The sequence below is a fragment of the Ranitomeya imitator genome, chromosome 2 (genome assembly GCF_032444005.1).
Source record: "Ranitomeya imitator isolate aRanImi1 chromosome 2, aRanImi1.pri, whole genome shotgun sequence".
In the NCBI taxonomy this organism is placed as follows: Eukaryota; Metazoa; Chordata; class Amphibia; order Anura; family Dendrobatidae; genus Ranitomeya; species Ranitomeya imitator.
Genome location: NC_091283.1, coordinates 173,195,087 through 173,218,244, shown reverse-complemented (window position 1 = coordinate 173,218,244; position 23,158 = coordinate 173,195,087). Strand labels below are relative to the sequence as shown.

General features: G+C 43.6%; 1 protein-coding gene across 22 annotated transcripts in view; it reads right to left on the bottom strand.

Moving 5' to 3' along the window:
- The window catches only part of RALGPS1 (Ral GEF with PH domain and SH3 binding motif 1), a 953,479-nt gene that overhangs the window by 102,110 nt on the left and 828,211 nt on the right, over positions 1–23,158 (bottom strand). For 12 of the 22 annotated variants that reach the window (XM_069748007.1, XM_069748000.1, XM_069748009.1 and 9 more), the window contains one exon: positions 12,069–12,120. In XM_069748007.1, the coding sequence (XP_069604108.1) occupies positions 12,069–12,120 (52 nt within the window). Of the gene's footprint in view, positions 1–9,761; positions 9,843–12,068; positions 12,121–23,158 lie in introns of all 22 variants that reach the window. The other 10 variants (XM_069747990.1, XM_069747991.1, XM_069747992.1 and 7 more) reach the window with 1 other exon arrangement.

Genomic DNA, 23,158 nt, shown 5'->3' with positions numbered 1-23,158 from the left:
GAATGGTGCCGACCTGACACTGTCTGTAGGTTACTGTGGACAATCTTGCTGACAGGTTTTCTTTAAAGGTACCGTCACACTAAGCGACGCTGCAGCGATACCGACAACGATCCGGATCGCTGCAGCGTCGCTGTTTGGTCGCTGGAGAGCTGTCACACAGACAGCTCTCCAGCGACCAACGATGCCGGTAACCAGGGTAAACATCGGGTTACTAAGCGCAGGGCCGCGCTTAGTAACCCGATGTTTACCCTGGTTACCATCGTTAACGTAAAAAAAACAACCACTACATACTTACCTACCACTGTCTGTCCCCGGCGCTGTGCTTCTCTGCTCTGGCTGTGAGCGCCGGGCAGCCGGAAAGCAGAGTGGTGACGTCACCGCTCTGCTTTCCGGCCGCTGTGCTCACAGCCAGAGCAGAGAAGCACAGCGCCGGGGACAGACAGCGGTAGGTAAGTATGCAGTGGTTGTTTTTTTTACGTTAACGATGGTAACCAGGGTAAACATCGGGTTACTAAGCGCGGCCCTGCGCTTAGTAACCCGATGTTTACCCTGGTTACCAGCGAAGACATCGCTGAATCGGCGTCACACACGCCGATTCAGCGATGTCAGCGGGAGATCCAGCGACGAAACAAAGTTCTGGACTTTCTTCCCCGACCAGCGATATCACAACAGGGGCCTGATCGCTGCTGCGTGTCACACTGGACGATATCGCTAGCCAGGACGCTGCAACGTCACGGATCGCTAGCGATATCGTCTAGTGTGACGGTACCTTAAGGGTACGTGCACACGTCAGGATTTCTTGCAGAAATTCAGAAATTTTCTGCAAGAAATACGCCTTTTTTTTTGCGTTTTTTTCCCGTTTTTTTTTTAGCATTTTGCAAGCGAAATTAGCTTGCAGAATGCTAAAGTTTTCCAAGCGATCTGTAGCATCGCTTGGAAAACTGACTGACAGGTTGGTCACACTTGTCAAATATACTGTTTGACAAGTGTGACCAACTTTTTACTATAGATGCTGCCTATGCAGCATCAATAGTAAAAGATAGAATGTTTAAAAATAATAAAAAAAATTAAAAAAAATGGTTATACTTACCTGCAGACAGCCGATCTCCTCAGCGGCGTCCGTTCCTATAGATGGTGTGTGTGTGCAGGACCTTCGATGACGTCGCGGTCACGTGAGCTGTCACATGAGCGGTCACGCGACCAATCACAAGACGGCGACGTCATCGCAGGTCCTTCACACAGACCATCTATAGGAATGGAAGCGGCAGCATGCACCGATGAGAGGCGGGAGGACTCCGGGGCCATCAGAGGGTGAGTATATCACTATTTTTATTTTAATTCTGTTTTTTTTACCAATTATATGGTGCCCAGTCTCCTCTCCTCCACCCTGGGTACCAACCGCACATAATCTGCTTATTTCCCGCATGGTGTGCACAGCCCCATGCGGAAAGTATGCAGATCAATGCATTCCTAGGTGTGCGGAATCCTCGCAATTCCACAAATTTAATGAACATGTTGCTTTTTTTTCCGCAATGCGATTTTTTTCGCTGAAAAAAAAGCAACATTTGCACAAGAAATGCGGAATACACTTTAAATAATAGCATATGTAAGCGTTTTTTTTCGCATTTTTATCACGTTTTTATAGCGAAAAAACGCGAAAAATACTGAACGTGTGCACATGGCCTCATGGTTAAAATAACAAAGTGCTTATAACTTTGCAATTAACCTTTTATTAAAAATCTACAAAACCAGAGAGATTTTCAATTCTCTATTGTGCAGCTTTAGGTCCTTTAGGCCACAAGTTCTTGCTAACAAGCGCCACTCTAAATCTGTCTGGATTGCTGAATCTGGCCAGCTTCATTCCCTCTACTTCTCCTCCGATGCTAGCAGCAGTGATGCTAGCAACACAGTTCAGAGCAGCAGAGAAACCGAGCCACTGGTCTGAAATGTCAATCTTCAGTAGCGAGGAGAACTCTATGCCTACCATCTTTGTCCCCTTCACATACCTCTGCAGCTGCTTACAAAAGGATCGAACATTAAAATTCAAGCAGTTTGAATATCGACAGGTTTAGCCAACTTTAATCTATTGTGAATGGGGGCTTTTAAGTCCCCCACATACACATTAGACTAAAGTTGGCCAAACCCACCAATATCGTTGAGATTTTCCGCCAGTTTAATGCGTACGTAGGATGCTTGACTCTTCCTGACAAATGATGTTGGGGAAGAGAAATACCGTATCCATCATGTTGGATTTCCAAACTGAGCCGATTGTTTGGTTGACTTCTATTTAATGCGAATGGGGACCTTGACTTTTTGACTGGATTGGTAAATCTGTTCATCGCCTTCAAAAGCCACAATGAGGTGAAAAGCTGCACTGTTAGGTGGTGTGGAAGTGATGAGATACATGGTAAGCATGGTGTATCAGCCATGTGCGAACATACCCTAAATGTTAGTAAGAATGCAAAAAGGGGTAACAGCACCCAAGTGATGAGGTGACCACAAACATTATTATGTTGCCTTAAAGGGAAGCGGTCACCTGAATTTGGCGGGACCAGTTTTCGGTCATATGGGCGGAGTTTTCAGGTGTTTGATTCACCTTTTCCTTACCCGCTGGCTGCATGCTGGCCACAATATTGGATTGAAGTTCATTCTCTGTCCTCCGTAGTACACGCCTGCACAAGGCAAGATTGCCTTGCGCAGGCGTGTACTACGGAGGACAGAGAATGAACTTCAATCCAAGATGGAGAATGAACTTCAATCCAATATTGCGGCCAGCATGCAGCCAGCGGGTAAGGAAAGGGTGAATCAAACACCTGAAAACTCCGCCCATATGACCGAAAACCGGTCCCGCCAAATTCAGGTGACAGGTTCCCTTTAAAGATGCTTAGATCCTACGTGAAACATGTCCACATATCATTAACGTAGGAAGACTAACAATGGAACATATTAGACTTGTGTGACCATGTAGTCTGCGACAAAACGAACATTAGCAGGACAAGGACGGAGTGTTAGGAAATAGGACGGTGTTAGATTTTGTCAAGATTTAAAAAACTTAATAGAAAACAGTTACATTGTCACGGGGCACAGATTACAGGGTGGCCGGTGATACAATTTGATTTATGATAAATCTGATACTCAGGGGCGGGCTGGGCTGGGTGGCAGAAATGCATATGCCCCCCGGGCCGGTGTCTAAGCAGCTGCACAGGGCCGCTGGAGGACTGGCAGTGACTAATACATAGCGCACTTGTAGTGCGCGGTGGTGCCATCCCGCCAGCAGCCCTGACATGCAGGCTGCAGGGGTATGTGATGAGCAAGCTCCTATGCGCCACTGCCACTCTGAGGGAGAGAGCCAGCAGCCAAGATGAAAGGTCCTCATACTGGCCTGTGTGTGCACAGAGCTCTGGCTTCTCCTGCTCTTATCTGCCATCCCAGCAGAGAAGGAGAGACGGGGGAGGTGCCGGGGCCCGGGACAGTGCAGAGCTGTGAGCAGGAGAAACTGAAGAGCTGCACATGGACATCAGCTGAGCCACCCCTGCACCACAGAGGAGAGTGTATGATGTGTGTATGAGGTAACTGGTGTGTGTGATGTGTGTATGAGGTAACTGGTGTGTGTGATGTGTGTGTGAGCTGCGTGCGTGTGTGTTTGAGGTAACTGGTGTGTGTATGAGGTAACTGGTGTGTCTGTGAGCTGCATGCATGTGTGTGTGAGCTGTGTGCGTGCGTATGAGAGCTGCGTGCGTGTGTGTGAGAGCTGCGTGCGTGTGTGTGTGAGAGCTGCGTGCGTGTGTGTGTGAGAGCTGCGTGTGTGTGTGTGAGAGCTGCGTGCGTGTATGTGTGTGAGAGCTGCGTGCGTGTGTGTGTGAGCTGCATGTGTGTGTCATTATACAGTGGGCTTGTGCGTGTGCCTGTCATTATACAGTGGGGCTGTGTGGGTATGTCATTATACAGTGGGGTTGTGCGTGTGCCTGTCATTATACAGTGGGGCTCTGCGTGTGTGTGTGTGTGCTGCGTGCGTGTGAGAGCTGCGTGCGTGTGTGTGTGAGAGCTGCGTGCGTGTGTCATTATACAGTGAGCTTGGGCGTGTGCCTGTCATTATACAGTGGGGCTGTGTGGGTATGTCATTATACAGTGGGGCTGTGCATGTGTGTGTGTGAGCTGCGTGTGTGTGAGCTGCGTGTGTGTGTGAGCTGCGTGCGCGTGTGTGAGCTGCGTGCGTGTGTGTGTGAGCTGCATGTGTGTGTCATTATACAGTGGGCTTGTGAGTGTGCCTGTCATTATACAGTGGGGCTGTGTGGGTATGTCATTATACAGTGGGGCTGTGCATGTGTGTGTGTGTGGGCTGTGCATGTGTGTGTGTGTGTGTGAGCTGCGTGCGTGTGTGTGTGAGCTGTGTGCATGTGTGTGTGAGCTGCGTGCGTGTGTGCGAGCTGCGTGTGTGTGAGGTGCGTGTGTGAGCTGCGTGCATGTGTGTGTGAGCTGCGTGCGTGTGTGTGTGAGCTGCGTGCGTGTGTGTGAGCTGCATGTGTGTGTCATTATACAGTGGGGTTGTGCATGTGCCTGTCATTATACAGTGGGGCTGTGTGTGTGTGTGTGTGAGCTGCGTGCGTTTGTGTCTGAGAGCTGCGTGTGTGTGTGAGAGCTGCGTGCGTGTGTGTGTGAGCTGCATGCGTGTGTGTGTGAGAGCTGCGTGCGTGCGTCTGTGTGAGAGCTGCGTGCATGTGTGTGTGAGAGCTGCGTGCTTGTGTGTGTGAGAGCTGCGTGCATGTGTGTGAGAGCTGCGTGCGTGTGTGTGTGAGAGCTGCGTGCGTGTGTCATTATACAGTGAGCTTGGGCGTGTGCCTGTCATTATACAGTGGGGCTGTGTGGGTATGTCATTATACAGTGGGGCTGTGCATGTGTGTGTGTGAGCTGCGTGCGTGTGAGCTGCGTGCGTGTGTGTGAGCTGCGTGTGTGAGCTGCGTGCGTGTGTGTGTGAGCTGCGTGCGTGAGCTGCGTGCGTGTGTGTGTGAGAGCTGCGTGCGTGTGTGTGTGTGAGCTGCGTGCGTGTGTGTGTGTGAGGTGCGTGTGTGTGTGAGCTGCATGCATGTGTGTGAGCTGCATGTGTGTGTCATTATACAGTGGGGCTGTGTGGGTATGTCATTATACAGTGGGGCTGTGTGTGTGTGAGAGCTGCGTGCGTGTGTGTGTGAGCTGCATGCATGTGTGTGTGAGCTGCATGCATGTGTGTGTGAGCTGCGTGTGTGTGTGAGATGCGTGCGTGTGTGAGCTGCGTGTGTGTGTGTGAGAGCTGCGTGCGTGTGTGTGTGTGAGCTGCATGTGTGTCATTATACAGTGGGCTTGTGCGTGTGCCTGTCATTATACAGTGGGGCTGTGCGTGCGCGTGTCATTATACAGTGGGGCTGTGTGTGTCATTATACAGTGGTGCTGTGTGTGTTATTATACAGTGGGGCTGTGCATGTCTGTCATTATACAGTGGGGCTGTGCGTGTGTCTGTCATTATACAGTGGGGCTGTGTGTGTGTCATTATACAGTGGGGCTGTGCGTGTGTGTGTGTCATTGGTGCATTCACTCTGTCATTCTTTTGACTGCAGACTTGTGCTTCTCACATTGCTGGCAGTGCTGTGGTCATTTGGCAGGTGTGTGGCTGTAAGTTTGTGATTTGCATACATGCGGTCACATGCCGACTAGACTTGCATGGCTTAATGCAACTGTATTGAACAAGGCCCAAAACAGTCTAGTTGAAATGTGGCTGGGAATATATATATCGCATGCTTGCAGTCACAAGACCACCTGTTGCCGGCACCAGAGAATCTTCACAGCGCACGATATGAGGATTCCCACATAGTGTCTGTAGACATGTAGCATAAGATCCGACAACCCCTTTAAGGATGAGCCGCTACTCATGGGCCACTGCTGTGTGCTTGCCCCCCAGGCCAAAATTTGCCAGTCAGCCCCTGCTGATACTAAATATCTCCCAATATGCAAATAAGATACAAACTGACTAAAGCAGAACAGGCAGAATCACACGTCAGAATTGTGTGGTACTCAAGATCAAATTCTGCAAATTGATTAGTTTTCACATCCTTTCTTTGACCTCCACATTGTTTAAATGTATGCACACTTAGAGCCCCCAATCCTTCTATGGGAAAGGGTGTCCGCAATGGTTTGGTATAGCAGTAAGCTAAGAAGAGGTAAGCTGTTCCCAATACTGAAGCTCCATTGGAAGTTTCAGAAGATACAGCCAAAACACCCAGTCTGCACTAAACTTAGGTGTCCACAGTGATCTATGGTGGTCTATGTTCTGTTCAGCAGATGGATGAAGAGCCTGGGTGTTGTAGCTGTGATACGGACTCTGCACTCATATATGGCATATAACTAACATCTATCTGAAGAATGGAGTACAGCCAGAGAGAGAGGGTCCAGTCTGTGTCTCTATTATATGTACATTACCCCTATATAGAATAATCAGCCATCCAGTCTGTGTCTCTATTATATGTACAATACCCCTATATACAGCAATCAGCTGTCCAGTCTGTGTCTCTATTATATATACATTACCCCTATATACAGTAATCAGCTGTCCAGTCTGTGTCTCTTATATATGTACATTACCCCTATATACAGCAATCAGCCGTCCAGTCTGTGTCTCTATTATATGTACATTATCCCTATATACAGTAATCAGCCGTCCAGTCTGTGTCTCTATTATATGTACATTACCCCTATATACAGTAATCAGCCGTCCAGTCTGTCTCTATTATATGTACATTATCCCTATATACAGTAATCAGCCGTCCAGTCTGTCTCTATTATATGTACATTATCCCTATATACAGTAATCAGCCGTCCAGTCTGTCTCTATTATATGTACATTATCCCTATATACGGTAATCAGCTGTCCAGTCTGTCTCTATTATATGTACATTACCCCTATATACGGTAATCAGCTGTCCAGTCTGTCTCTATTATATGTACATTACCCCTATATACAGCAATCAGCTGTCCAGTCTGTCTCTATTATATGTACATTACCCCTATATACAGTAATCAGCTGTCCAGTCTGTCTCTATTATATGTACATTACCCCTATATACAGTAATCAGCCGTCCAGTCTGTCTCTATTATATGTACATTATCCCTATATACAGTAATCAGCTGTCCAGTCTGTCTCTATTATATGTACATTATCCCTATATACAGTAATCAGCTGTCCAGTCTGTCTCTATTATATGTACATTATCCCTATATACAGTAATCAGCCGTCCAGTCTGTCTCTATTATATGTACATTATCCCTATATACAGTAATCAGCTGTCCAGTCTGTCTCTATTATATGTACATTATCCCTATATACAGTAATCAGCCGTCCAGTCTGTCTCTATTATATGTACATTACCCCTATATACGGTAATCAGCTGTCCAGTCTGTGTCTCTATTGTATGTGCATTACCCCTATATACAGCAATCAGCTGTCCAGTATGTGTCTCTATTATATGTGCATTACCCCTATATACAGTAATCAGCTGTCCAGTCTGTGTCTCTTATATATGTACATTACCCCTATATACAGTAATCAGCCGTCCAGTCTGTCTCTATTATATGTACATTACCCCTATATACAGTAATCAGCTGTCCAGTCTGTCTCTAATATATGTACATTACCCCTATATACAGTAATCAGCCGTCCAGTCTGTCTCTATTATATGTGCATTACCCCTATATACAGTAATCAGTGTCTCTATTAGCAATACTTGTCTACCAGTCCTCTAGATATGTCTCTGCTTCACCCCTTTCCTCCCTTGCCACTTCCCTTTAGCTCCCTCTATCCAGGTTTTGAGATTTACTATTCCTACTCCAGAAAATACACATCATAGAAGGAGAGGATTATTTCTGCCTACCTGCACCTCCAAGAGGTGAAAGTTATTTAGTCTCCACTAGAGCTCTTGCTCATTGTTCCCTTCCCCAAACTCCCTCCCTATTTGATTAATGTATTTACTATTTATAATTTTGTACATATTTCTTTGTATATATCATCTGAAACACTGTATATTTTATCTTGCAATTTCACGCACTTCAGATGTCCTTGACAAAAACTGTCCCCGGTCGAAACTTTGGATGAGATCTGTTTTTGACTCCTTTGATTGACCAAAATAAATTAACGCCGCAGCATGACTTACAGTCTGATATCATTTTCTTTTGTAAAGCTGAGGTTCCAACCCCAATAGGGATGTAGGGTTTGCTATGCTTGCACTGCTTGCTGTACTTAAATGGGAATTCCAAAAATTGCAGAACCTTCGTTTGCCTGGCTATTTTCAGATTATGATACACATAAAAGGACGAAGCAGCGCATGTTTTTTTAAAGCATTTCTGGCATATCTTATTGATAATGCAATATCTGTCTGAGATGCTGAATACCCCTTTAACCACAGTTTTATACATTGCAGCCAATCATATCACTGCTTTTATTTTTCATTCTGTTCTTTGTCAATGATTCAAAATGTTTCCTTCATAAAGAAACTATACAGATACAATGACAAGCTAATTACTTGGAATAATAGCAGTGAAATAATGAGTGATAACTGCTATTGTCTCACCTCAGCTCAAACGTCCCCTAATTTTGAAGTTACAATATTTGGGTTACGGTAGGTCCAGACATAGCCAGTGTGCAGCACAGATCTCACCCTTTGTAATGTAGTAAGGAGACTTTGCTTCTGCAACACATCTAAATTCATTGCAGAGTCACAACCAAATGTCACTGGAAATGATCAATCACGTCTGGACCCAACGTTTATCGCAACAAAGGATATATATATTTTTTCATTTTTTTTTTTTTTTTTTGTGTAAAATATTGTAATAAGTAGGAGGGTTTTCATTTTTAGCCTCACATGGGCTTATCCCGTTTTATAAAAACCTTTTATATCAACTTAAAAAAAATGTTTTATGATGTTTCAATCTAAAACTTGCATGAATGCGATCACTGTAGAGAAGGCAAATCAGAAATACAAAGTAGTAATAAGTTACTACAGAAAGTTCAGATTGTGATAGTTTCTTAATCAAGCATGCAAGAGAGGTCCAGCTGATTACATATACTGGAGGCAGCCATATTGTCAGCTGAAGCAGAATTTATGAGAATGGGTATATGCCACTGCTGAGGCGTGGTAGAAAAACTATAGGGGAACAAAAGGAAACAAGACCGTCGGGTCATACCTTTTTGGGTACAAAGGAAAGTAAAAGGAAGGTGAGCAGGTTGTGTGCAGGAACAACTCCTATGAACAAATCAGCTGCTGCTGCCTCCAGGCTGGGGATGATCTCCTCCAGGATAGTTGAGCAATTTGGACGATGACACAATATCTGGTTGTGCTGCTGTAATGAAAAATCCTTAAGACAAAGATGAGTTGAACAGTGATTTTACAACGCATTTCAACACTGGACTAGCATCTTTTTCAAGTGAAAAAAACAATTTCATTGCAATTGTTTTTTTCACTTGAAAAAGATGCCGGTTGAGAACTGAAACATTCTGTGTGGAAATAAAAACCATTCAGCTCTTCAGGATTCATCATTACAGCAGCATAACCAGATATTGTGTCATCATCCAAACTGGTGAAATACTGAGGCGTGAGAGGTGCCTCTGCTGTACAGCTAGCTGTCATAGTATATGGTGCAGCAATGGTTCAGGCAACAAACATGGCTGCTTCCGCTGTATAAAGTTGCACTTTAAGTCTTTATTCATTGAAGAGGATAGACCCACCACCTATATGTACCTGTACACACAGCTTCGACTCCTGGGAGAGTTCCGTACCGGGACCCTCCAGTTGGGACCCAGCGTGGCATACATACGACCCCTGTTTGCAAATTTAAACATGAGTTCGAAAACCGTGCATGGTGCAAAAAAAGCATACCCAAGTAACATGCAGCTCTAAGCACATAACAATACTACACGGCCGGCCCCCTAGGTACCCTCATGTAAGGATTTTGCTTTCCTTTAAAGGGGTTGTACCAAGGTTTGAAGCCATCTCCTTAGTCATAGGATAGGGGGTAACTTCCTGATTGCTGGAACTCCCACCAATCATGTGCACCTCTGCTCCATTCGTTTTTAACGTGACCACCGGAGATAGCCAAGAGCAGTGTTTGAATGGTCTTCATTGCTCCCATTAAGAATGAATGTAGTGAAGGTGCACATGATGGATAACCTCTCCATCCACCGGTTCTTGATATCGGTGGGAGTCCCAGAGGTCAGGCATCCAAGCAATCTGGAAGTTATACCCAATCCTATGGATAGAGGATAACTTCCCAACTTGGTACAACCCCATTTAATAACACCACTCAGAATTTATATAATAGCAGGAGATTCCTAGCTGGATTTATCAAAGCGCACAGACATTTACATCGACCATACACCTATATAAGAGTCCTACATGTGCACCTATTAGTTATGAGCGAGTGTGCTTGTTACTCGAGACTTCCGGGCATGCTTGGGTGGTCTCCGAGAATCTTCGGCGTGCTCGTAGATTGTTTGTGTCCCTGCAGCTGCATGATTAGCGACTGCTAGACAGCCTGAATACATATGGGGATTCCCTAACAAATAGGAAATTCCTGCATGTGTTCAGGTTGTCTATCAGCCGCAAATCATGCAATTTATGAGCACGCCCAAGAGACTCGGAGATAACCTGAGCATGCTCGGAAATCTCGAGTAACAAGCACACTCTTGCTCATCACTAGCGCCTATCTCACTAGTGTGGTGCAGTCTCTTCTTATTTTTAATTATTTTTAACCATTTACTTATTTTTTTGTTATGGTTCCTAAGGAGCTGAGTATTTGCACATCCCAACTTTAGGGACTTGGCTGACATTGTCTTGGTTCAGGGGATCATAATAAATCAAAGCTACGGTATATAGCGTTATTATTGACAAATTCACATAGTATAAAATGCAGCCAGAGGGGTGACCTGATATTCAGATTTGATTACACAGGATTTGAACTGATAGGAATTTCTGTATAATATACAGTAATAGCATGTGATGGCAGAAAGTGCTCAGGATCTGCTTCCCGTATTAAGCAGCATATATCTTGGAGGGATGGGAAATGATTCAGATATTATTGGCAGCGCTTCCCTGTGTCTGTCATGTCCAGTAATGCATATAATTCGCTGACTATTCCAACAGCCATCATCCAGCTGATCACATCTTCTAGTTACCCCCAAGGTATAAACGCAGTGAGAACCCATCCAGACCAGGGGATGTGTGAATGTTCACCAATTGAGTTTATGGTTGCAATTAAATGAAATTCATTAATCTCTCATTCTGAACGGCATTTATAGCTGGCAGGCAATTTCACAACTATCTATAATGTATTTCATAGAACACCTTGATGAACGCTCATGAGTTTCTGAGGAATGGGCAGGGGCAGTGATATCAACGCTAAAATACAGAAAATACAGCTTCTGATGATATCAGGGGATAGAAGGATCCGGCCAGCTGAATTTATGTGTCTTATCTTTTTGTTTTCCTGGGAATAAGCCACCACCAATGGAGTGCGGCAGTGACTCTCTCATATAGCGCACAGTGTGCTCCCCCCAAGCTGTTCACAGAACAGCTATCTAACATTTAAGAGTACATAAGGCACAAAAGCCATGTAATGTCTTAAAGATGCGTAATACTGGGTTGTAAATTAGAACAAAAAGAATAAACTCTGAATATATAACATCAGTTTAAGGCTTTTAGTTAACTCATACAAACAAATATATTAAAGTCACCTGGAGGTTCAGTGCCCTACTAATCCTCATTAGTGGAACTAGGTATCATGTGATGGCAGGTGGACAGAAAACACTGAACACCACAAAACACATGGAACAACCTTGATGGTAACAGTCACACCGTAACAGCGCCATACTGGCTCCCACCGGTATGTGTAGTGTTTGAAAGGAGAACGAAGGTAAAAAGTCCCAATATAGCTACCATGAGTTCTCTAACTAGTATACTAACTCAACGCAAACGAGTACAGACAGGGCGTCCCTTGGACAGTATCTGCATTAACGTGTAGCAGCAGCAGATAAAGACGCAGCGACTCACCTGTCCAGGACAGAAGACACCTCTTCACTAAACTCTGAACTTTCACTGCTTCCTACAAGACAAAATGAGGATAGAAAATTTACTACAATTATCTGATTAACTAGATGGTGGCCTGATTCTAACGCATCGGTTATTCTAGAATATGTATGTATGTATGTATATAGCAGCCACATAGTATATAGCACACGCCACGTAGTATATAGGAGTACTACGTGGCTGCTATATACATACATATTGTAGATTACCCGATGAATTAATTCAGGCCTCGCAATATATAACAGTGACCATGCAGTATATAACACAGGCCAAACAGTATATAACACAGCCCACGTACTATATAACACAGCCCACGCAGTATATAGCAGTCACGCAGTATATAACACAGGCGACGTAGTATATAACACTGCCCACGCAGTATATAACACAGGCGACGTAGTATATAACACTGCCCACGCAGTATATAACAGTGGGCACGTAATATATAACATAGCCCATGCAGTATATAACACAGCCCACGTAGTATATAGCAGTGTGGGCACCATATCCCTGTTAAAAAATATATATATTTAAAATAAAAAATAGTTATATACTCACCCGCCGGGATCCAGTGAAGCTCTGGCGATGCTCGCGCGGCTGCCGCCAGCTTCCGTTCCCAGGATGCATTGCGAAATTACCCAGATGACTTAGCGGTCTCGTGAGACCGCTAAGTATTCTGGGTAATTTTGCAATGCATCTCTGGTAACGGAAGCTGGCGGCAGCCACGTGCACCTCGGCGGACAACGGATGGTGAGAATAGCATGTTTTTTGTTTTTTTATTATTTTTAACATTAGATCTTTTTACTATTGATGCTGCATAGGCACATATATCTGTTATTAGTCCCATCTGCAAGATATTTATGACAGGCAGCCCCACATAACAGTCCAATGTAACACTCCTATCTGTGCATTATAATAGCACTGTATAACATACATATAGGACTTTTGTCATAATCCAGGTCAGGGTTTGCTTCTTGCTTTTCTTTCCCCGGCCTGATTATGATGGGGTTAACCTTTCCTGCCTCTCTTTGCTTCGTGGGTGGCTATTGGTGCCATTTCTGGTAGCATTTGTCAGTGATAGTTCCAGTCTCTGGCTTGGGCAGCTGACCCGTATTCCCTAGCAATTCTTCTGCCTCTGACTACCCGTATTTGGGCCTGTCTTGTTCCCTGTCCCTTACTTAGTGTGTGTTTGGTGGTTCCCTACAGTGTATGACTCGGTTTGAATTCTGGACCCTGCCTCCTGCTTTCCATCTTTGTTACTACGTTTCCCGTCTGGCTTTGTCTCTTTGTCTCGTACCCTGACTACGTCTTCTGTCTCACGTTTTCGGTCCCATGCTCCCGTCTCGTTCTGATTTCTGGCTTGTCTTTGACCACATACATTGCTGTGACCTCTGGTACTTCTTCCTGTTTATTGCTGACCGGCCTGTCTGACTACTCTGCCGCCTCCTAGTGGCGCTCCGCGTCCTGCACTGTGGTGCTTCACGGTGAGTGATACCTTTTTCCCCTTACCTGCGCCCCCTTGTGGAGGGTGCATGCAACTGCCTTGCAGTTGCATTACAACTTTATTCTACAACTCCCAGCATGCACCAATAGCATGGCATGCTGGGAGTTGTAGTTTTGTAACAGTTGAAGGCCACTATTCTAAATAAAACGTATTCCTGGAAGGAAACTCTCATGCTCCCAGTAACATGTAGACAATTCTGTATGTTACACAACATTGATCTCATCGGAGCTCATTCCACTTGGAAAGGAAAAGTCTACCCGGTCACGAATGTCAAGATCAGCTTCATATAGAAATACAGAGAGAATCTGACCCAGGGTCCTGTAAATCTCTAGAATATGAGCATCAGCATAAAAAATTATGGATAGATTACACCCCCATCTTCATAAGATAACCATAAAGGAATATCCATCCTCTGATCTTGCCACAGATAAACCACCAGATATTAGGGATAAGGCAGGTGTCAATCACGAGAACCATGTCCGAGTATACCATAGAGAAAAATAAAAATCTATACAGACATCTCCAGAGAAAGTGCTTACATTCTACAAGTCACCTTCACTTGACCCCTTTTAGCAGCTGCCCCCCTCCCTTGGAAACAGGTAATTATTGAAAATCCTAATGTCTAGTAGATGTGGAGAAAGGCAGATTTAAGACTGATAGAGATAAGCTACAGAGAAAACGTATATAGAAATTTTGAAGTCAGGTTTTTAATGAATTCCGTCAATATAATAGAAAGGAAAGTCATATTTTCATAAACGTGATGAAATGGTGAACGCAAAACATGGTTTCACGTCACTGGACAATAACCGGCATACCGCCAAAGAGATAACGGTCAGATAGATGATAATATCTATGCCATCTCTCCTGTCTATGAACAGAGCAAATCAAGATAAAAAATATGATGATGATGTCTCCTGCGGGAGACCTCCAGGAGTGGAGATATTGTAAAAGTTGAGAATCTCAGAATTTCTTAAAACTAATACACATTCTACAGTATAGTTCTCTGCTGTCCAGCCCTGTTATGAGTCACCACTGGGGAGGTATATGTCTGTAATTTGTTCTAATAAAAAGCCAATGCCAATAATGATAATTGTTCAATACAAGGAAGATACATTGCTGTGTAGGATTGATCCATGTTCCACCAGACGTTTTCACTAGGAGTTCTTCACTCAATAAATTTGTGCCATTTCCGTGACCAACTTTAGCGACATTCTTTCGTTATTCAGTTTATTTTAAGCAATTGCATATATTCTATTGTTTTGTCCCCTTTCTAAAATCTTTTGTATTTTTTTTTTTTATAAACACTGCCAATCTTTCTGGATTAAATATAAAAGATAATAGCTCTGTTTCTCTTGGCCTGTAAACAGCACCCCAAAAGCCTTACCTTACCTTTAACGGGTGTCCAATCGGCCTGTATAAACAATTGGCGGTGGCATTGAATAGTTACTTTATTATTGCAGAGCAGACAGTGACTGTACTAAGGGTATAACCATATATTCCATGAGTTGGAATCAGAGGTGTACAGTTAGGTCCATATATATTTGGACAGAGACAACATTTTTCTAATTTTGGTTATAGACATTACCACAATGAATTTTAAACAAAACAATTCAGATGCAGTTGAAGATCAGACTTTCAGCTTTCATTTGAGGGTATCTACATTAAAATTGGATGAAGGGTTTAGGAGTTTCAGCTCCTTAACATGTGCCACCCTGTTTTTAAAGGGACCAAAAGTAATTGGACAATTGACTCCAAGGCTATTTCATGGACAGGTGTGGGCAATCCCTTCGCTATGTCATTCTCAATTAAGCAGATAAAAGGCCTGGAGTTGATTTGAGGTGTGGTGCTTGCATTTGGAAGGTTTTGCTGTGAAGTAAACATGCTGTCAAAGGAGCTCTCCATGCAGGTGAAACAAGCCATCCTTAAGCTGCGAAAACAGAAAAACCCCATCCGAGAAATTGCTACAATATTAGGAGTGGAAAAATCTTCAGTTTGGTACATCCTGGGAAAGAAAGAAAGCACTGGTGAACTCATCAATGCAAAAAGACCTGGGCGCCCACGGAAGACAACAGTGGTGGATGATTGCAGAATAATCTCCATGGTGAAGGGAAACCACTTCACAACAGCCAACCAAGTGAACAACACTCTCCAGGAGGTAGGCGTATCAATATCCAAATCTACCATAAAGAGAAGACTGCATGAAAGTAAATACAGAGGGTTCACTGCACGGTGCAAGCCACTCATAAGCATCAAGAATAAAAAGACTAGACTGGACTTAGCTAAAAAGCATCTAAAAAAGCCAGCACAGTTCTGGAAGAACATTCTTTGGACAGATGAAGCCAAGATCAACCTCTACCAGAATGATGGAAAGAGAAAAGTATGGCGAAGGCGTGGTACAGCTCATAATCCAAAGCATACCACATCATCTGTAAAACACGACGGAATCAGTGTGATGGCTTGGGCATGCATGGCTGCCAGTGGCACTGGGTCACTAGTGTTTATTGATGATGTGACACAGGACAGAAGCAGCCGAATCAATTCTGAGGTATTCAGAGCCATACTGTGTGCTCAGATCCAGCCAAATGCAGCCAAACTGATTGGTCACCGTTTCATACTACAGATGGACAATGACCCAAAACATAAAGCCAAAGCAATCCAGGAGTTTATTAAAGCAAAGAAGTGGAATATTTTTGAATGGCCAAGTCAGTCATCTGATCTCAACCCAATTGAGCATGCATTTCATTTGTTAAAGACTATACTTCAGACAGAAAGGCCCACAAACAAACAGCAACTGAAAACCACCGCAGTGAAGGCCTGGCAGAGCATCAAAAAGGAGGAAACACCGCGTCTGGTGATGTCCATGAGTTCAAGACTTCAGGCAGTCATTGCCAACAAAGGGTATTCAACCAAGTACTAAAAATGAATATTTTATTTAAAATTATTGAATCTGTCCAATTACTTTTGGTCCCTTTTAAAACAGGGTGGCACATGTTAAGGAGCTGAAATTCCTAAACCCTTCATCCAATTTTAATGTGGATACCCTCAAATGAAAGCTGAAAGTCTGAACTTCAACTGCACCAGAATTGTTTTGTTTAAAACTCATTGTGGTAATGTCTATAACCAAAATTAGAAAAATGTTGTCTCTGTCCAAATATATATGGACCTAACTGTATATACCAAGTTTTCCAATAGCTGGCCTAGTAGAGGAAACAGCTGCAGCCTCATCCATCACTCATCAGACAATGGCGTAATTGTCCTGGAAACTGGACACAGCAGAGATGTGTTCCCTTGACAAAAATAAAACATCCTGTGGATCTATGCAATCCCCCTCCCCACCAACAGGCTTAGTGTGGCGCACACACAGACATACAATGCATGGATTGAGTCAACTTCTACCCTTTTTATCTGGTTTCACGTGATTTTTGTATTGTCTACACCTGTTACCTGCCACGGGTGAGTTTGAATGAGCATCACATGCTTGAAACAAAGTTGTTGACCTACATTATTGGAAAGGTGCAAACAATTTTGTCCAGACCATTTTTGGGGTTTATCGTTAAATTATGTACAATTTGCCATTTACTCTGTTTTTTTTGTATTGTTCTAATACACAAAAAGGAAAAAAAGAATGTGTATTACAAAATGTCTAATTGCAATAATTTTCAGGAAGAAATATTTCATTTTCTGGAACAATTTCAAGGGTGCTATGACTAACTCCGCTGATGTAAAACTGTAAAGCTTAGTCATATTGAGCTACAGAAGGAGCAGGTAAGTATAATGGGGAGGGGGAGCGATGCGATGCGCGATACTCACCTTCTCCTCGTTTCGGCGCCGCTCCATCTTCAGCAGTGGCGCTCAGGTCAGAGGGCGCGGTGACATGGTTAGTGCGCGCCCTCAGCCTGAACGCCAGTGCTGAAGATGGAGCGGCGCCGGAACGAGGAGCACGTGAATATTGAAAGTGCCGGGGGCCTGAGCGACGGAGAGGTGAGTATGTGATTTTTATTTTAATCACATCTATGGGGCCATAACGTTTGTGCAGCACTATAAGGGACCATAACGTTTGTGCAGCACTATATGGGGCCATAACGTTTGTGCAGCAATATATGGGGCCATAACATTTGTGCAGCACTATATGGGACAAATATCTTTATGGAGCATATTATGGGGCCATAATCAGCATTTGTGCAGCATTATATTGGGCAAATGTGTCTATGGAGCATCTTATGGGGCCATTATTAACCTTTATGCAGGATTATCCATAGTTTGTAAGCTTGCGAGCAGGGCCCTCACTCCTCCTGGTATCTGTTTTGAACTGTATTTCTGTTATGCTGTAATGTCTATTGTCTGTACAAGTCCCCTCTATAATTTGTAAAGCGCTGCGGAATATGTTGGCGCTATATAAATAAAATTATTATTATTATTATATTATATGGGGCATATTTTAATATGGAGCATCTTATGGATATTCAAAAACACTTAACCTACTGATGTCTTAATTAATTTTACTTTTATTGGTATCTATTTTTACTTTTGACATTTACCGGTAGCTGCTGCATTTCCCACCCTAGGCTTATACTCGAGTCATTAAGTTTTCCCAGTTTTTTGTGGCAAAATTAGGGGGGTCGGCTTATACTCGGGTCGGCTTATACTCAAGTATATACGGTATTTATTTATTTATATATTTTTTACAAACTTTGGAATTTTTTTCACCACTTAAATAAAAAAGAACCTATACATTTTTGGTATCTACAAACTTGTAATGATCTGGAGAATCATAATGGTCAGTTTTAGTATTTAGTTAACAATTTCACCGCACTTAGAATTTTTTTTCCCTGTTTTCCGGGTCACAGTACAGTAAAAGCAATGGTGTAGTCCAAATGGAAAACTCGTCCTGCAAAAAACAAGCCCTCACATGGCCATATTGACAGAAAAGTAAAGTAATGGCTCTGGGAAGAAGGAGAGCAAATAATGGAAATGCAAAAACGAAAATACCTCTGGTCCTTAAAGGGTTAAAGTATACTCTGTTAGTGGGACAACCCTTTTAACCTACTGAACCCTCTTCACTGTGATGGATCAGACTATGAGAGCTGTCATGTGGTCAGAATAGCAGCAAAGCTGCCGGCTACAGGCCTCTAATGTGTGAGCACTAATAACACTGATAGCTTTATATATATCATCATCCTGAGCTCACTGATACCTTATGTTTTCTTCTTTCACCTGTCATCAGCTGGAGAATTACTGTGTGACATTTTACCCACCGCCTGTATATAAACCCCAGGGCTCCCCGTTCAGACACTCATGTCTAAGTGTTTTTAGAGAAGTTGGATTCAGTGGTGGCGGGTGTCATAAATTTGAAGGAGGCAGTGGACAGGTGGGAAAACATTTTCAATTCGTCATTACATCACTTGGCGTCTGGGAGAGACGGGTCACACAACATTTATAATTCTGAGGCCACTGTGGGAAACTGATGCTTTTTATAGAGCTGTAAGAAACGCTTCCTAAACAGACAGTGACATTAATTCACATTGATGTCTAATTTGTAGGGAATCCTTCAGCTGGTCCCACCAGTAAGCAGCATGACCAAGATCAGTGATGTATGCTTTCTGCAGGTCTACCAGTTTAGCTTTAATAGCCCTGTAGTGATAATTCTCGACTGACAAGTGTTGTAGCAAAAACCTGGCATCAGTCTCTTTACATGAACACACAGGTCCCGATTCATCTAAGCAGTGACGCCAGGTACATGATGTAAATTGCTTTTTATACCAGTTTTGCTAAAATGGGCAGAACGGGGGCATGACTCCACAGCTTGTCTAATTCATGACAAGCTGTGGCGTACCTTACATCAGAAATCTTACTCCATGACTGGAGTTAGATTTGTGATGAGGTGCACGGACACGCAGGCCACTTTTCACATGTACCCGATTCATTTAAAGGTGTGTGCCTCTGACACCAGCACATCCCTTCTTGAATAACGCCGGCAGTGATGAATCTGAGACTCCGAGAAGTCATTAAAAGTGGCATGTTGTGCTGAATTTGGAAAAATCACTTGCTGTATTCGTTGTGTTCAGAAATTTGCATTGTGCTTTCATAGGGATAATTAAAAAAGCAGAACGTTTGTAAATTTTGCTAATAAACCCAATGAGGTTTAAGAAGTTTGATTACAGCTGTAATATATTATAAAGCTCAATAGATTTTAAACCAAACTATAGATACATATTCTAAGGTGGAAAATTCACATCTTAAATGAGTTATCCGCTACTGGACAACCCCTGCTTAACCCATCTACGACCTTAGACTTATCCATATGTCCAGGTCACGGAGCAGTTAATGACATTGGACGTATGGACACGTCATATCTTTAATGCGGCACTGCGACCGCAGTCACGGTGTTAGCATTAACATTCTGGTGCCATCTTACCTCAGGGTACATGGCAACGCGCCCCCCTCCCCCCCCCCAACTATGATCGCTAAGATTGGCTGTTCAATTCTGAACAGCCAACAGCAGCGTTTTAGGCAATCAGATTGCCTGAAACACTGATGTCAATCCTAGGATCCATGCTGTAAGAGCACAGATTATAGGCTGGTGCCTGGCAACGCCAGGGTCACCTGAGCCAGCTCTGATTAGTGCGATCGACGATGACATAGATCGCACCAATCATAGCGCTTGTGTTCTACAGACATTGAGCACTGGTCGGTGACAAACATCACTGATGGCCTCTGGTTGTTTTGGGTTTTTTTTTGCAAAAAAAGAATAAAAGATTAGATTAGTTGATAAAACTAGAATAGGGACGGTAAAAATATACTGTTATAATTCTCATGTACTACAGTATTTTTTACTGAATTGAGTTAGTAAGTAGTAAAATATTCTGTAGTATTCGTAGTCAACTACGGTATTGTTTTACTGAATTGAGTTCAAGTTAGTAAACAGTAAAAATATACCGTAGTAATTGTCATCTACTACCACTGTACGACCAGCTCTATCCTCACCTACTGTATCCTCACCCATCCCTTGTAGACTGTGATCCCTCGCGGGCAGGGTCCTCTCTCCTCCTGTACCAGTCATGACTTGTATTGTTTAAGATTATTGTACTTGTTTTTTATGTAAACCCCTCCTCACATGTAAAGCGCCATGGAATAAATGGCGCTATAATAATAAATAATATTAATACTATGGTATTTTTTACTGAATTGAGTTCCTGTCAGCGTGGAAAAAAGAATCATTCGTGTGTCCGTCCTACATCAGTCGAGCGCTGATCACTGACGCACAGCAGTGATCAACTTCTGTTTGTTGCTTTTATCCTTTTTAAAGAAAAAAGTTTACACCAAGCACACACACACGTGAATAAAATTGGGTACTCACACAAACACCACATAAGTAAAAAAAAAAAAAAATGTCCTGCTTGTCCCAATAACTGTATTCAGTGGAGGAGGCATAAGCCTTCCCTTGTCTGTCGCATTGATAGTGAGGGAGATGATCCCACCTTCTTTTATTTTTCCTCCTCCTTTTCCTCAAGTAATGCTGAACCGCTACACAGATGGCCTTGACAGAAACTGAACCAGCGCTTACCGTTACTGACCGCGTATGAACCTCACCCCCAAAGATTATGAGCCACTAATTCCTGATTATTTTGGCGCAATCAGGAATTAAATTTGACACCACCAAACTCACAGAAATGGACTTTTACAAAGTCTTTTTCTCTGAGGATTTTCTAACTTCATGGTGCTCCAAACACATTTGCACGCCCAGCAATTTTTGGCACAAAAACGCGGTTCATAATTTTCTACTGGGCTCCTGTATAGTTGACGCAGTAGAAATGATGACGTTTTGGGACCTGGTCTTTCACATGGTTATACTGAAGAAGCCAGAACTTTGGCAATATTGGTGCGTTGACGTTTTGTATAACACTCCACTGTTCCAAATTGCCATCCAAAAATCCTTGCATTATAATATAATAATAATCTCCCCGAGATGACCCCAACTTTTACCGTCTCTTCAAAGTTCAGCTGGTCATTGAGCACTTCAGCAACAAGTTTGATGTGATGTCCCCAAAGGGACATCTGCATAGATGAGCCCCTAATCCATTTCAATGGGAGGCTCAAATTCCGACAGCACCTGCCCAGTAAGAGAGCCAAGTACATAATTAAGCTGTATAAACTGTGTGAGACTACCTCAGGGTACATCCACAAGTTTAGGTTTTATGAAGGGAAGGACTCCTGGGTTGAAGCCGCTGAATGCCCTCCTGTTCTGGGACTGAGTAGGAAAATTGTGTGAGATTTGGTGCACACACTGCTGGATCAAGGTTATCACCTGTATGTAGATAACTTGTATACGAGCACTCTTCAAGTCTCTGTCTACATGAGCTACCGCAGCTTGCGGTACGGTCAGCAAAAATCAGAGAGGCCTCTCTAAGATGTTAATTGGGCAGCTGCTCAGGAAGGGTGGGAACAGAGCCCAATGTAGTGACAACATGCTGGTGGTCATGTACAAGGACAAGAGGGATGTCCTTTTCTTGACCACCATACATGGTGACGGCCATATCCCCAGCACTGTACGAGATACCTCTACATAGGTTCACAAACCATACTGTGTACAGGGGTACATGGGGGCAGCTGATCTCTCTGATCAAGTCCTCCAGCCTTACAGTGCCATGAGAAAGGCCAAGGTGTTGTACAAGAAACTGGCTGTGCACAGTGCTTTTGTGCTATGACAATGTGCCGGCCAGACCAGTATGCCCTACCTGCAGTTCCAGGAGGTAATGATCAAGGCCCTAATCTTTGGAGATCAGGAAGGAGCGGGCCCCAGTACTTCCAGAACTGAAGGTGTTCATTTTGTATCAGGCCAACGTTTCCTGGGGATGGTCCCTCAAACCACAAAAAAAGGAAGGTCAAAAAAGAGGTGCCGAGTGTTTTTACAGAAGGGGGATAAGCAAGGACACCACTTATCAATGCAACACCTGCCCGACAAACCTTATCTGTGTATAAAAAATGCTTCAGACTGTGCCACACATCTATAGATCACTAAATTAATTTCTGACAAACTATGCCAACCTGATGCACTCTACACAACTTCCGAATATGCCACCACATTATAAAATTCACATACCATATTTTTCGGACTATAAGACACACTTTTTTCCCCAAAAATTTTTTGAGGAAAATGTGGGTGAGTCTTATAGTCCAGATGTACTTACCAGGAGTCTCATCCCAGGTTGATGCATGGCAGTTTTGCAGATTATCGGTGGTGCAGGGGCTCCGCCAACATTTAGTGAAATCCCAGAGCTACCACACATCCACCCCAGGCTGATGTGCGGCAGTTTTGGAGATGTTCAGTGGTGCGGGGGGGTCCGCCGACATTTTATCAAAGCCCAGAGCCCCCGCACTTCCATTGCTGTAATGCTGTGGTCTCCAGGAAAATGGCTGCCGGAGGTGGCGCATGTGTAGATTGAGATCTCAGGAGAGGAGATCTCGGTGCCAAGATCTCATTCTGCGTATGCGCCGGCGATTTTCCTAGAGACCACAGCATTACAGCAATGGAAGTGCGGGGGCTCCGGGC